At 41.7% G+C, this 16060-nt stretch overlaps 1 protein-coding gene across 1 annotated transcript in view; it reads left to right on the plus strand.

Annotated features, from left to right (window-relative positions):
- Positions 1 to 214: 214 nt before the first annotated feature.
- The window catches only part of myo16 (myosin XVI), a 76763-nt gene continuing 60917 nt past the window's right edge, over positions 215 to 16060 (plus strand). Inside the window, exons 1-4 of the mRNA XM_070837955.1 lie at positions 215 to 242; positions 3787 to 4056; positions 14497 to 14567; positions 14960 to 15103. Coding sequence (XP_070694056.1) covers positions 215 to 242; positions 3787 to 4056; positions 14497 to 14567; positions 14960 to 15103 — 513 coding nt within the window. The remainder of the gene's footprint in view (positions 243 to 3786; positions 4057 to 14496; positions 14568 to 14959; positions 15104 to 16060) is intronic.

Genomic DNA, 16060 nt, shown 5'->3' on the forward strand with positions numbered 1-16060 from the left:
AGACAGAGGAACGGAGTTAGGATAGCATGCAGGGAGCCAGATTAATAATGCATCCTGCCGGGTTACGAGCTCTGCATTAGTTAGTTTTGCTGGAACCTGTAGCTACCTACTGTTCGCCTTCCTGCTTGACTTTACTGACTCTCTGCCTACATTTTTGCCTGTCAGCCTGTCAGCCTTTTTACCTGACTGGCGGACTGTCTAATTTATTCAGAAAATGTCTCACTACCATTTCATCAAATGCTGTAAGTAGCCTTTCACCATCCCTTTATATGTGCATGCAAGTATGTGTGCAGGTGTACTTGTGCATGCCACAGCTATGGGTGTGTGCCTGTTGTATTTGCATTTATCATATATGAGGCGCGTAATATACCATATGAGTTTAGACGCTTAGGAATTCTGGTCACCAGCTGCCAACACAGCAGCAGAATCTAAACTTCAGATGGGTTTTTGTGTCCCAATGCGTGTGTGTGTGAGTGTGCAGTAAGTGGGTGTGTGAGCCTGCTGCAGGGAGCTGCTGCAGATGTGTGAAGTTGACCGGTGAATGCGGCAGGTAGTGGCAGAGGGAATTAAAGATATAATAGAGCCACGAACATACAGATCCCATGAGTGTCCGGCATATTCATAACACATTGACAGACTGACGGAGAGAGAAAATTCATTGCAGAGAGAGAAGGACAGATGGAGAGAAAGTGAGGGTGATTTAGAGGAGCGTTCGAGTTAGGGAGGGAATGGCAGGTTTGGGAAATGAAAAGGAGGTGAGGATGGGATGAGTGACATGTGAGGAATGCAGCCAAGTGGCGCAAAGAATGATGAGCAGGGAGGGATGAGTGAGAGTGATGCTGATATTTGCTATATTGTAATAGCAAGGAAGGAAGGAATGAGAGACAAATAAGAGACTTGTGTGATAAAGGTGATGAAGGCTGTCATAAAGTCTCTCCTTGGCTATAAGAACCCTGCCTGTCTCGCCCCTAAATCTATCCCTTCCATATACATTCATTTATATCCTGCACATTTGTGGTGTCTGCAGTTTCCAGCCTGTGTGTGCGTTTGTGCATGTGTTTTTTATGCTATTTTCTAATTTACAAGCCACTGCAGTGCCGTCAGTGTTATTAGCTGGAGCCTGCATGGGATGTTCCACATTCAATCAATAACTGATAGCCTGGAGATGGGATGGCAGGAGAAGAAAGCCCCTGCTTTTCCCCCGTCTCTCGCTTTCAGTCTCTGCATTCTCTCCATCTCTCTCAGATTCATTCAACTCTTTTTCCATTCAGACTCAGACTTAGTCCTTTCCCATTCTCTTTCACTTGTCATCTATGTATTCAGAGACCTCAATCATATTGTAACATGTTATTTTTGTTTGACAGAGCAGACATTTTGCCTCCCTCAAACTACTGATCAAATATTATGTGTCAAAATCATAAGAATGATGTGAATTTACACATTGTTCATGTGAAAAATGGAAATTCAAGTATTTATTGACTGAGAGTAAATTTTCATTGATCTTTGCTGTCAGTGTTGGTCGTATTTAATGTTTTAATCAAATAACAGAAGACAAAGAAATGGTTCTGGAAATGTTACAAATTCAGCCACATTACATACAGCAACGTCTGCGCGGCGCCTGTCATGTGTTGGGACTTTATGGGTTGATGCGACTGTAGCCTTGAAAGCATCTTTATTAGATGACATATGAGGTTAGCTGGGAGTGTAAAGGATGCGAGGAGCCAAACCAAGCAGGAGTTGACGGCCACAGAGTCAAGGCAGAGATGGAGACAGACAGAGGTCACCATGTCCACATTATGTGTTGTAAAATGACAGAGCTGATGTGCTTGATGGTCTCTGTTATTTGCTCTCACTCACTCCTACCTATGTGTTAAAAAGAGGAAGAAAGACAAAGGCTGTACATATAATATAGCCTAATCCTCTAGGGGTAGTGACGAGCTCTGCAGTGAGCTATGTGTCAGCATACGATACGGCAACTTATATCAGTGCACACACTCTTAGAGTTGTCTACTGTGAACACAGACTGAACACGTACCACAACTAGTACTGCAAGTCACATTCTGCGGCTTCTGAGAAGAGAAGGTAAGAGGTAGAAGAAAAAATAAGGCAATAAGAAGGGATTGAGGAAGCTGGACTGTGAAGAGATGGAGTGGCTTGATATTAGAAAAGGCAGTAGGTTGAATGTGTTTTTGTGTTTTGTATGTGTGGGTCTCATCAACCCACAGCCAAGTTCCTAAAAAAAATACAGTTGAAGCAGACACCTGGCATGAAGTGTATAATAATGACCCCCCTTGTCTGGAACTTGAACACAAAAGAACCTTTTTTGCATGTCTAACCAGAGCAGATGGCACTAGTGTATTGTGCAGGAGGTGTGTGTGTGTGTGCCAAACCGGGATGGAGGGGGCAGGTGTTTTAATGAATGTTTCGATATATATCAAGCAGAAAAAAAGCACATAGAGACACTGCAGCTCTATTTGTCTGCTTGCATGGCTTTGTCTCTACCCGATAGTCATCTGGTCAAATCACACCTCGGCCCTTGCAGATGAGAAACAGCAGTCTACTGTAGAAAGTAGACACAAAGTAGCAACAGTCAGCTAATGTCCACTGGAGCACTGGCAAGGCCGTGTTTTATTGTTGTGCTGCTTTTCCCTACTGGATGTCTGCACTGTTCAAAGACTGTTGCACAGAGATAATAAAGTAGTGAGAAAGAGCCAGACAGGGGTGGGGAAAACACGGGGACGAGATGTAGCACTTCAAAGGTGTCCCACTAACAATATGTTCCACCTGACAGAGAAAGAGAGATATAATAAAGTCAAAGAGAACCGCTGGAGGTCAGTGGAGAGACAAACATGCTCCAAGGAGGGAATACTTCAAACAAAATGTGCATAAAAGGACAAGAGTAGCACAGGAAAGATGAGTTTGATAAAAGCAAGAATGAGATAAAGAGACAGCAGGGACAAAAGAGAGATGCAAAAAAAACATAACGCGCTATTTCTGCAAAGACATCCCCCTCTTCATATTTCGCTCATCTTTTGGTGTGGCTGTGACCTGAATTTGTCAAAGTATCAATGCTGTCAACGCCAGATGTACATACTTTTACTTAAAACCTACCTCATGTAAAATGTTTCTTTTGTACAAAGTGTATCTCTTGATTTTTACCCGAGCACAATCAGTGAATTTCTTTGCGAGCCCACCTGCTGCACAAGCGCTGTACATCCTAATCATCCGAGCAGACTATAATAGGTCTAGCAGCTGCCTTGCGGAGAGATCTGTTTGGCTAAGTTCCACTGAGAGGCAGAGAGATTATGCGGAGTCAGGAGAATCGCTACACACTGTTGGGACAGGAGAGACAACGCACAAAACGCTGTGATGCTTCTCTCAACTCACCCCACGGCTAAACAGACGCAGCAAACCTCCTTTACAGTACAGATGCTGAATAATTACCCACACACAGCTGGTCAAACTGCAGACACACTCATGCACGCACGCAAAACAGTAACACAAGACAGTTCTGCCTGAAGATGAGACTGACGGAGATGTTTTTATCATCTTGGTCTTGTCTTATTAGCTCAGTTCTAAACTTCATTAGAGTAAATACTCTAGAGTGCAGTGTTTCCAGTGATTCACCAGATTGTCTTCCTCACTCTAAGCTTGGCTATCAGAGCTTGAGTGAAGATAAGTACAGCATGAATACATAACGTTTGCATCTGATTTTATCGAGCCATATAATGTTCTGACACTAAACATCATTATCATTGTCTCACTCTCTCGTATTCTTCTCTCTAGGTTGTTTCCAGCTATGTAATGTCTTTCGTCAGAACATGGAGATAGACCAGTGTCTTCTGGAGTCTCTCCCCATTGGCCAGCGCCAGCGGCTGGTCAGGAGGATGCGCTGCGACCAAATACGGGCATACTACGAGAGGGAAAAGAGCCTTCAGCGCCAGCAAGGTGGGGTCAAGGTTCGAGCCCCACCCGCCCACCGCAAGAAGCCCCACGTCCGCTTTAGCCTCGCCGATGTCATACAGGATGCCATTAATCGCCATGACGACAAAGAAGGTGTGTTATGTGGGTGCAGGTTTGAGGGTGTATGTCTCGTTTGTGGTTGAGTGAAAGGGTGTGTACACGGTAAACATTTGAGGTTCAGGACTTGCTACTAGATTTGCCTGACTTAAAGTATATTGACCTGTCACTGTCTTTTTCACACACACACACACACACACACACACACCCACACACGGCAGGCCAAAACAGTGCTGCTGACTGCAGGTCACACAATTTGTTTTGCTGGAAGGTGTCCACTTGACTGAGGGGAACAGAGTGAAGCTTTTATCCCGATACAAACAGCTCTCAAGGACAAAAATACATCAACAGGGATGATAATGTCTGCCGTTGAGAGCAAACTGCAATCCCACAGAATGGCAATCGCTTTTTGTTGGTGGCAAAAGAAGCCCATTCACTTTATTTCCTCTGTCACCTGCACTATTCAGAGGCAGTGACAAGGGTGTTTGAGATATTCTTCAAAGATAAACACAGGCCAAAGTAACAACGGAGCATATGACACAGCATCTTGCCTGATTGCTGGAGCTTGCTGACACGGCAGTGAAGAGTTGTTAGCTTGTGAGATTAATACAGTGGAAACAGCTTGTAGTGATCATGGTTACAGTGATCAGCTGCTTATATGGATCAAAAAGCTTGGGACAGAATCATTCCTGCATAAATGCTGTTCAAATAATCCACTTATGGTAATCAAGTAGTCCGCTTACAATGTTCATTTTGGATATTTTCACACATGACAACATTTGGGAAAAATTCTAATTATGGCAATTCACTTTCGTATTAACTTTTTTTTTTTTACTTTACTTTACTCTCATGATACTTTGCTGTGCAGTAGCCTCCGGCTGGTTACCTGAGCTTTCTGCTGTGTCTACATTGAAATCATGACTGGAGAAGTAAAGTAATTTTCTCTCAATTAAATGATAGTCTCCTCAATACCTGCCAAAAAAGAGTCAAGGAGATGCAGTAGCAAAACTTGGTGCTCCTCAGGCTACTCTGACAAGGAGAAACAGTCACGGCTGCTAGTGATGCAGACAGAAAATGAATGCGCACAGTGAAAGCACCTGTGGTTGAAGCTGCCCGCTTCGAGTGGATTGAAAATGCCCAGTCACGTAATGTAATGTTATAAATAGCGAAGCTGTCCGTTTCATTACTTTAATTAAAATGGAAATGGAAATTAGGTGTTATCTACACGAGAAATAAAGAATAGGACAAAAGTCGGCTATAATAATCATCCATTTATAGTGATCAGTTTGACCTTGACAGAGATGATCACTGGAAGCAGTTTCCACTGTGTTGTGTCGCTCATAGTTTCATGTGTGTTTTTCACATTTGCAACACAAACACAAAGTAATGCATCAAAACAAACATTAGCATGTTAAATTATTGGCCCAGAAACAGTGAGTACTGGGCATTCAGCCATTTTATTCAAACAAAGAGGAGCTGGCAAATACTAACACCCAGAATTAGCAAGCTAACAATAAGGATAATAACTATCAAAATGCATGCATTGAAGCATTTAAGAAATGACTGAAAAGAAGAATTGCTGAACCTTCTTTATGACGATGGAATGATCATGTTTTTAGTAAACATCTAGAAAAAAAGCCACTGTGTGCCTTTCTGTGTCTGTAATTGTGTCTGACAGGATTTCTTTGTGTCTGGCAGTGTATGTTTGTGTGGTATACGTTTGGACTTTTATCCACTGTCCATTGAACAAAAGGACTTCTTTTCTCAGGCACACAGAAAATAGTCACAACCAAGGCCCCATGGCTCCCTGTAGAGACATACTGAAGCACTCAGGCTTGTTTTGAAAGAGCACATAGTCACCAAACTCCTAAGCTAAACTCACGGTCTTCCTTTTTGTCTATGCCCGTCATTTACCCAGCTGTCCCGGTGTATCTGTGTCAGTCCTACAAGCAGTCTTTGCAGGTCACTGTGTTAATCTCCATTCTCTGGCTGCCAATGAGGTTCAGCTGGGGTCTGTGGGAGCAGCTGGTGTGCCATTGCAACACCCAGACTGAAACCACGGTTCCTTGGCTTGGCATGAATCAGATCTGCTACCTAATGCCCACCTACCACTGAACTGGCTACCGTTTGTTTTGCTATGGAAAGGCCTTCAGACCCTCTGGTCGTGTTCAAGGCAAGATCTGGACCTAGATGAAACAAAATAGTAGACTCACATGCAGCGGTCGCCACATGAGGGACAGATTCACTTCTAACAGTAACACTTAAGTTTCTCTGTGTTGGCCTGTCTTGTTCTTCTGTCTGTATGGTGGTGTCACTTTGAGGTAACACTTTTTTGGGTGGATCAGCACTTACTACATCTTGACAGTAGTTCCTGAGCATTCCTCACTGGTGCTGATGAGTTGAGTGATAACAGCTTTATCACCGTCGTCGCTGGAGTTAGCTCTCTTCTCCTTCTGTATAGAGTGATAAGATTTGCCTCAGGCTTGGAATCTCCCTAAAGTAATGTGAGAACATTTCTGGATCTTTTCCCCTTACTGCAGAACAATGTTAAGAGAAGAGGGACTTAGTAAACTGCAGTGAGAGTCCAGGGGTTAATCTGGTGGATAGGGTTAACAGAATAAATGATTTTACGTTTGACTCGTGGAGAGTACCAAGTTAACCTAGTCTATTGCTTGGAAAGCAGACCTCACCAGAAATGTTATACGGGATTTGTGATTTCTAATTTCCTGTTTATGATGCAAGCTATGCCAGATATGGCTGCCAGAAAGATATGACGATTTCTTGATTATTTCATGATCTCAGTATTATTACTGAAGGAGATCCACAAGATGAAAGTGTAGTGTGAAATGAGACTGATGGACCGTGTCGAAACATCCCAAGAGGCCAACCAAAATGAACGCCTGTTAGCTGATAGACAAGATATCTTTTAATATTGCTGTTATCTTGAATGAACTGTGCATGTCTCAACTTGATCAGTTTTCAATTTTCTCCCTCGTGCCTCCAGATGGTGATGAAAAATTAAAAAAAAACAAAAAAAAAGATGGAAAGATGTTTTGGTGACTCATCGCTGCCGCTCAGAATGTGCGAGTGTGCAAGAGAGATTAATTAAATCCAGAAAAATGGCAAAAGAAACAAAAAATGAGGGGGAAATAGAATGAGAGATTGGGCTAACCTTTGTTATGTCCCAATTAAACCCTGTTTTTAGTGAGCTGACTTGAGAATTAGATTCATAGATAGTATGCTGACAACGCAGTTAGGTAATCAGAGATGTCACACACACACACACACACACACACACACACACACACACACACAGTCACTAGGATTTTCTTATCAGTTGTCTTGAGTGAAACGATGAAAGGCTGAACACAGTGAGAAAATGGAAAAATGACAAGCAAAAGAAATTGAAAGGCAGCAGGAGAGAAGCATCAGGTTCCTCAGGGAGAGCATTACAGGGTTAAGGTGAAAAAGTACCAATAGCACACAGTCCTATATAGCAGCATATGATACCTCATTCCCAGTCTCCATTCCTATCTGTCATATGCAAACATCTGGCTGACTTGCACTGTGACATTTGTTGAAATTGCTTTTCCCAAACCAATCTCTTTAACTTCATCAAAGCAACACACGAATGGAACATCAGCAGCTGTTGCCCTCGTAGCCGAGGAACCTACAATCAATTGTTATTATGCCTAACCCTATTCCTGGCGAAACACCACGTGAGAAAGGTTCAGAATTTATGTAAGTTATTCATAAATAAAGTCATAACAAAAGGTGAGCATGAATTTAAGATTCCTTTTAAGGAGAGACGTTTTTTAAGTCATCTGATGGTGATAGAAACACCTGCCAGTGAGAGTCTAAGTGGACTGTTGCATCACATCATCTGGGAATTATTTTTGATGCTACTTGCATGGTTTGAAAACCCATCCTGTATCATCTTAACAGGTTGGATGCCACTGTCGGTCCGTTCGTATTCCTGAGCAAAACATCACATCACAACCTCATCAGCTCTGGTATTGCAAGTAGCTTGAGTTTGCATCCTGATTCCTCTGATGCAGTTATCACATTTTAGATTGATGAACATATCTGCTAATTTATCAGGCATTGCTGTATTTGTTTAGTTTCAGTGTTAAAGTGGTTTGTTGTTGTGTCAACATGTTTGTATGTGCTTTTGCGTATGTGGTTAGCGTGTAAAAAGAAGAAGTATCACCAACCTGGATGGATAACCACGAAAGACATTCATGTTCCCCAAAAGAATGACTCCTAATATCTTTATCTAGCACTGCCCTGAAGTCAAACGTCAAAATGTTCTTTCTGGCACAAAAGATTGTCTCTTTCTACCCACCCACAAACATTCCCAATGCTGTTCAAGGACGCTGAACCAAGCCAGGAGCAATGCTGGTTGGGATGACACACAGGTTGTGTGTATTTCTGTGTGAGAATATGTGTGTTTATCTGTGCAGGCGTTTAGATGTCTGCCCCTTTATGGAAGTGTAATTACTTTACATGTGGGAGGTTTACTGTATATTTGTGCATGCACATACTGTACAAGAGTCCTCTGAGTTGCCACCTCCCATAATTGATCAGTGTGTATAGATCCATCCTGCAGGCACCATACAGTCAGGGACTCACTGACTCTAATCAGCTCTCCATAGTGAGGAAGTGAAGCAAGCAGAGGCAACAGTAATAGCTTTCAGTGTAATGTATTGTTATGGAGCACTGCTTTAGACACAGTTAATAAAACTGAATCACACCATGGCCAAAATAAGAACTCCATGTGCACAATGCACAGGGAAATACAATGTTCAGCCATTTGTGTTGATGTGTCCGTCTCCAGATTGGAGCAGAAAAGCCTCTTAACAAAAAGAGCAGCAAAATTTCTGGAAGTTCAAACAGGCCTTTGCCCTCTGAATGTAACCTCTAAACACATTTTGAACTCCGAGGAATTCTTCACCATGGCGGCACTGGTGGTCAAAGTTCCTCACAGTCCTCAGCATCGATCCCAGATCAATGTTCACCATAGGTTTATAAATAAAAAAGAATGTGTTAATGCAGATTAAGTTGAACCACAGCAGAGGATGAATATCAGTGTACCACTCAGAGTAGTAGTGGTGTCTTGCACCGTAGTAGGAACCCCCACACATTAAGTCTTATTTATCAGTCAGCTTGCCATCACCACCTCACGCTGATCCAACACCCGGGTGTCTTGTTCAGTGGAGAAAACATGTCACATTGTAACACCTGCCACAAAACCTTGATTCAGTACAGTCAGACGGCTGGGAACACTGCTCTCTATTTTTAAAGTGTGAAGTCCCCTGTACAAATAGATGTTATTTTGTATGGGCGGTAATGTTTTGCACATGGAGAGCAAAATGCTGTAGAATGGTTCAACCAGACTGAAAATTGTAAGAACCTCTGAACAACAGTTAAATAAGAACATAGAAAATCACCAGTCATTGAAAAAAGAAATTGGAAGCTCTGCATCAAAATCTGTGCAGATTTAAATCGGAACAGTTTTCTGTTTCAGTGTCAAGTGCAGTTATACCAGCTATAAGCTAAGCTATACTTAAAACTTTAAAATGTACATATACATATATAGGTTTGGGTGTGGGAGGAATACATTGATATTTCTCTGCAATAGATCCCGCTGAGATTAAAGGCACATCAAACACCTGTCATATTTTTGAAGGAACGGGGCCTAGACCCACAGAGGTGGTAGAGAAGAATGTCACGATATCTTTTACAATTTAAAACCTTACGACTCTCGCTGTGATACAGCAGGGATCCTTTGAATGTCAGCTGCATCATCAGGCAGCATATTGGAACTTTTCTCTGGCTGTGGTTTCTACCTGAGTTTCTAATATTAAACCTTTTGTTCATCCGATGACTCATCATCATTCCTCTGGAGGTTCGCCAGAACAGGTCAATATGAGAGGGAGCAAAGGAGGTATGAGAAAATAAAAATACTTTGTGAGCTCGCTTTCTTGGAGAGATCTACATTGCGCAGTTCAAAGTTGAAATTCAATTTAGACATTCTCCTTTTATATTTGAGTATTTCAATTAACATTAAAACCAAGAGGGAAGAGTGTAATAACACTTATTTCCCAAATACAACAATCACAGAGAATGGATTAAAACACATTCACTCTCTGCAGTCCCTCAAGTGTTTCCCTCCACTGCTCACAAACAAGCAATTGCATTTTCCCAGTCAGTGTGTATGCCGGATTTCCTGAGGAGACTTCACAAGTACTTATTAGCAAAACAACACATAGTGTCGTTCCAGCAGTGAGATATCCACCAAGTTGATAATTTCTAGCCTGAAAGGAACACTGCAACTATGGTAGTACAATACAATGCACAGTGCAATGTGCTACAATACAATGACATGTTAATTTCATGACTCATTCATCATGAGTGCAAAGGTTTGGTTTTTGGAATTAGTTTTCTGAATCATAGAGGCTATTTACACAGTGCTGTGATTTAGCATGTCTGGCAGGCTTTTACAGAGTAGTTATTGAAGTATTTAAGCAAATGTTATCTTGGGGAAAAATGCATTAACACCCTGGTGTGTTTGCTTCTGATGTATGGCGTCGTTGCTGAGACTTTGAACACCTGAAATCCGCAAAATCCTCTCATTGCTGAACAAGTGGGGAGGAGATGCCTGATCCATTTTACAGAACTCATCATATGATAATCTGCATTTAGAGTTAAGCATTATTGGAAAACCAGTACAGTACTTTTTTCTCATCAGGATCGAAACAAAGGAAAAATGCCAAAGCTCATTTCAGAAACATGGAGCGGTGAGGTGAGACGATGCCTCTTGTGACTGCGACTGTGTGATAAGGACCGAAGAGACAGAAGCATTTATAAGGGTGAGGGATTTGAACTGAATCTCATATGGGGCTGGAATGACGCTGTACATGGGGAGAATATGTCGCGTTGTTAGATGAAAAAAATGGCAGTACTGCTGTAAGTGGCTTATTATGGAGGATGCATTACAGGGATTTTGATCAAATTCATGGAATATCATGGTCCAGTAAGATAAAGATGAGCTGAAGAATCGAAAAAAGAGGCTGAAGAAAAGTAATTTAATCTTGTACTGTATCTGCAGAACATGCTCATTCAGCTGGTGCATCATATCTACTTCAACAAGTTCAACAATGAATAATATTGTTATCATGCACATGGTTTGTGATATTATGCTTCAGCATAGGAGCAAAGTATATCTAAAGGCCCTTTTTCAGAGGACTGTCAAGGCTACTTTGTCATTTTCTATGCTGGTAAGAGAGGTCCCCATACACAGGTGGGCTGAGGACGCAATATGTGTCAATCTGAATTACAACAAGAGTCCTTATTAGTTTTTGAACTCCTCTCTGACTTGTGGTTCCTGGCGCATGTCGTCGTATCAATCTTTAGCTTATTAAGCGTTTGCTTTTTTTCTCTCTCAGCCTCTATTCATCTGTTCGTCTTTTCCACTCTGCTACCAGTTCCTATCTGGTTGCCATGGAAACTCCACATATGTCTTGAACAGCTGTTTTACAATTTTCCACAAAATGACAGTCGATTTTGCCTCGTGCCCACTCTCCATTTACCCATCAGCAGCCTCCCGATAGGATGATGGCATACAAAACATACACACACACACACACACACACACACACACACACACACACACACACATTCCAACACCAAAACTTGAGATCAGCAATTAAACACCAACTGACATGGAAAGATTTAACATAGTGAGAAAATTACTATTGCCGCTGTGGGACAAGCATATAGCTGATCTACTGTAGGTTTGTAAATCATTCAGTGGATATAAATCTCTGTGATGACCAGTACTTATTTTCAACTGCATTACAACAGAGATAAACATTCGTGTAAACCTGCAGCAACACCTCAATACACCGAATACTCGAATGCCCTTGATACGATCATTTAACTCGGTGCTATCTATGTATGTTCTTGCTTTTTTCTGGTTTATCACTGAATAAAATGAAACTGCACAATGTGATCGCACATTTTTAAGAATAGAAATACCATAGCAGCCGCCCTTGCTTTATAGTATTTATCAGCTCAGCAGGAAATCATCTCAAACCATCAGATTGGTTGCCATCCCAGCAGTTTTAGAGCTTTAAAGGATAATTCTGTAATTTGGAGTCATTCAAAAAACTTCATAGAACAGGGGAATTGTGGGTCGACCGCTTCCTTGATCAATTAATTTGTTTGTGTTGTTGTGTGACTTTGGTGTCCAAACTAATGTTTTAAAACACCAACGTCTCAACAACCAGACGAGCAACTCCAGTTTTCTGTGGTTAAAATTACTGTTTTTGTCTATGGAGTCTGGTTGCTTTGAACCAAGCAATATAACAGCGGTTTGGATTTTACAGGTATCACTGTATGATCAAAACTAACACAGTGTAAACATGGACTTCACACACAGACTTAAACAGTGGTTGTTCCTGACGAATCCTGTAATGGTACAACAGTACTATTGATTCCCAGTGGCTCTATTGCCTAACAAATGCTTTGCTTTTATCTTTAACTGCCAGAGGGTCAATATGTAGCTCTTGACCTTCAACCTCTCTTTAGACACAGTCAATAATGTGCCATAAAACTCCAGTAGGCTCTTCTATCAAAAACTAACACTAACTGGCTCTTACAAGGAAGGGAAGTTTACCAGACAGGAGACTGTCCTGACTGCTGACTATAAACATAGTTTATTTTTATCAAGAACCACATCATGTGATACCCCGCATGCTTAGAAATCGCTGCTCTACGTTCACTAATAAGCAACAGTGTTTGATGGACAGGAAAGCAAGAGCATTATCTATTCCCTTGTAATGGCTTTAGCGCTAGATGAGGCTTAATTGGTGGTTTACAGTCTTGAGCCCCGACAGTATGTTGAAGAGACGGGAGATAATTGTGCTGATTGACTCTCTGGTTGTTTCTCATCAGCCATTTAAAGTCTGTTAAGCACTGAAGGCCATTAGGAGAGTGGGGAAATGTCTGTGTACAGTATGTGTTTGACCTGTTTGTATGTGTGCATGTGCATCTGAAATGATTAGTCACTTACCTGAGTAGTCAACTAATACATTACATTATTAACTTTATTACTGATAACAATATTGATAAGTGAGTATTTTCTAAAATACAAATATAAAACATTTCCTGGTTACAGCTTCTTCAGTGTTACAGTTTGATGCTTTCTTTTCGATTTCTGCATGTGACTGTATCTCAAGCTGTTGGACAGACAAATTAAGTAGGGTTACCACTCACAATTACTTATATATTGTAGATTAATCTGAATATTTCTTTCCATAATATGTCGGAAAATAATTAAAACCTTCCATCACAGGTGCTGGGAGCCCAGTATGATGCTGATACATTTTTGGTTTTGTCTGACTAAGAGTTAAAACCCCAAACTCATTAAACCGATTAACATATAAAAAGAGAGAAGCATGTCATCACATTTGAAAAACTTAAACCACATTCTGTCTTGCTAAATAATAAATAAAATAATACTTATTGACTATTTGATAAGTTTTTCCTGGACTAATTGATTGATTCTTTCAACCCTAAAAACAAGCTATTTGTGGGCCACATTTTGACTCTGGTAACTGGTGATGAGCAGGTATTTCTTACAATTCTTTTTTAAATGACTCTATAATGTCTGTTCATTATTCCTTAATTGAAATTATCACCTCTGTAATTACCGTGGTTGCTGTGTTTAGAGGCATTGGCTTTCCTTAATAACTAAAGGATTGCGTGACAGTGGTGGCTGTTTTGCTGGTACAAAGTCTTTCAGGGTTTAGTCAGTATCCATCCAGTGCTGTCAGTGTCAGTGAAATCACATACCCAAACCACAACGCCTCACCTCCCTCCCTCCTCGCCTTCTCTTGTTTGTCCATCTTGCTCTATTTATCTGTCACTCTCTCTCACTCTCACTCTTTCTTTCTGTCTCTCTCTGTTTCCTGCCGTGTTCACATGCATTTTTGTACATGGTGAATAAAAGATTTATCAGTGGTGTAGTAGAATCACTCTGACGTTGTTTAGCCCACTCCTGTCTGCTCATTTGTTTATGGCTGACTGCGTGAACCTGTTTGCAGGGGTTTGTGTTTTCCTCAGTAGATCCGTGTCAGTGTGTGAGTGGGTTGTGCGGCTCACTGGAGCTTACAGTATGTGATGTGAATGAGTGTAACCCAGAGGCTCTCTGACCTGCTGCTGGAACAAGGAGCGACCAAACACACACTCAGAAACACACACAGCCTCAACACTGATCCACAGTGATGTGTCAAGGACAGTCAGAGGACACTCAACACATATTGGTTTTGATCGTGAGTGACAGAGATCATTGCGTGTTTGTGTGTGTGCATCTAAGTGTGTGTGTCTAAATGTGTCTTCTTTACATTTCCGAAGCATCCTGCCTGTCTTCATAGCAGGTGTTGACATATGGATGTTTTTTTTATGTTGTAGTGTTGCGTCTCCTGAAGGAGGGAGCAGACCCCAACACTCCCATTTCCTCTGGAGGATCCTTGCTACACCTGGTAAGATACAGGATTACACACACACACAAACTGAATATGTGTCCAAAAAAAAAAAAGAAAGAAAAGTCTATATTTTGCTTGGAGGTGCCCATATTATGCTTCAAATGACTGAGAAATGTCAGGAAAGAAGATGTGTTGTCGTCTGACATGATGGTGACCATTCACCATGCCTATATAGTTAGCATTTCACTAATTCTTGTGCACAAGTTACCCCTCTGGCAAAACAAGTATGTAATATTACACTTGCCTTACAATACTTTTTTTCATATGCATACACATACTTATTATGCACTGAGCTGCTTATGTTTATTGTTTGTAGTTAGCACTGCTTAAGGATATAGACATTACTGTCAACTAATACATAGGAAATCTTCTGTTCTTGCACTCTGCAGTGTGCTCGCCATGACAATGTGTTTGCAGCAGAACTTCTGATCGAACGAGGCCTCAATGTCAACCTGCAAGACGAAGACCTGTGGACAGCCCTGCATGTCGCGTGTGTGTGTGACCATGCAGATGTGGTGCTGCTGCTGCTGCTGGTGAGAGACGCACATCTTAGCATCGCTGGGGGGAATGACTATTTTATGCCATGAATACACAAACACAGACATGCATGGACACACATTTTGGCTGTAGTTTTAGTCATTTTCTTGTTGATCATTGCACTTTCAAGCGTATCAGCTACAAATTAGATTAGTGTTTTGGAATGAGTTGGCATACTAGCTCCATGTGTCGTATTAGCTTTGAACCAGTAGCTGTATTCACATTTGTCGTCCAGAATTTTCTCAGCAAGTGGAGCATCTTCCACCGATGGATTACCGAGGGTCTGTAGCAAAACTTTCTATTCTCCCACAAACCCAGCTGAATTACTGAAAATGAGGATTTTTTAGAAATTGGGCATTAGCATGATATCAAAGAGAGAGCCTCTTCTTTGGGGAATGTTTCCGGCTCTTGTCGGGTCTGTCTTGACAAGAGCTGTGGTTGTACTGATTAGGGCCAGGCCAGCTGCAGGGGAGGGCATGCACATCCAGCCCAGTCACTCAGTGGGCTGGGTCTGTTCTGGTGGTGTTGATTAGGCCCGGGGAGGGTTAGCTACAGTCTGGAGCTCAGTAGAATCCAGTACAGCCTGGTTCTGCTGATTGAGTCCTGAGTGATTGCTGACTCTCTGTCTGGGGGGTGGGAAAGACACGTTCCAGAGAGGAATGGATATGTTTGAAGAGCTGCCAGGCAAAGGGTGTGCAGAGTGGATCTGTCAGCCTGTAGTGACTGTATGACTGTTGGTTCACGCGTATGTTAAGTGTTTGTGTATTTTCATGGGTCTGATTTCCCTCAAGGCAAAGATTCATGCAGGCTGCCTAGTTTGTAAACTAAGGTGTGATATAGATACGCCAATTTATGCAGTGACTTATGCTTTCATGAAAGGCAATACTAAGAGAGAGAGAGAGAGAGACAGATTTAATCCTGCTCCCCGGGAACTAAATGTCTTGCATTCACTA

The sequence above is a fragment of the Pempheris klunzingeri genome, chromosome 10, assembly GCF_042242105.1.
Source record: "Pempheris klunzingeri isolate RE-2024b chromosome 10, fPemKlu1.hap1, whole genome shotgun sequence".
Classification (NCBI taxonomy): Eukaryota; Metazoa; Chordata; class Actinopteri; order Acropomatiformes; family Pempheridae; genus Pempheris; species Pempheris klunzingeri.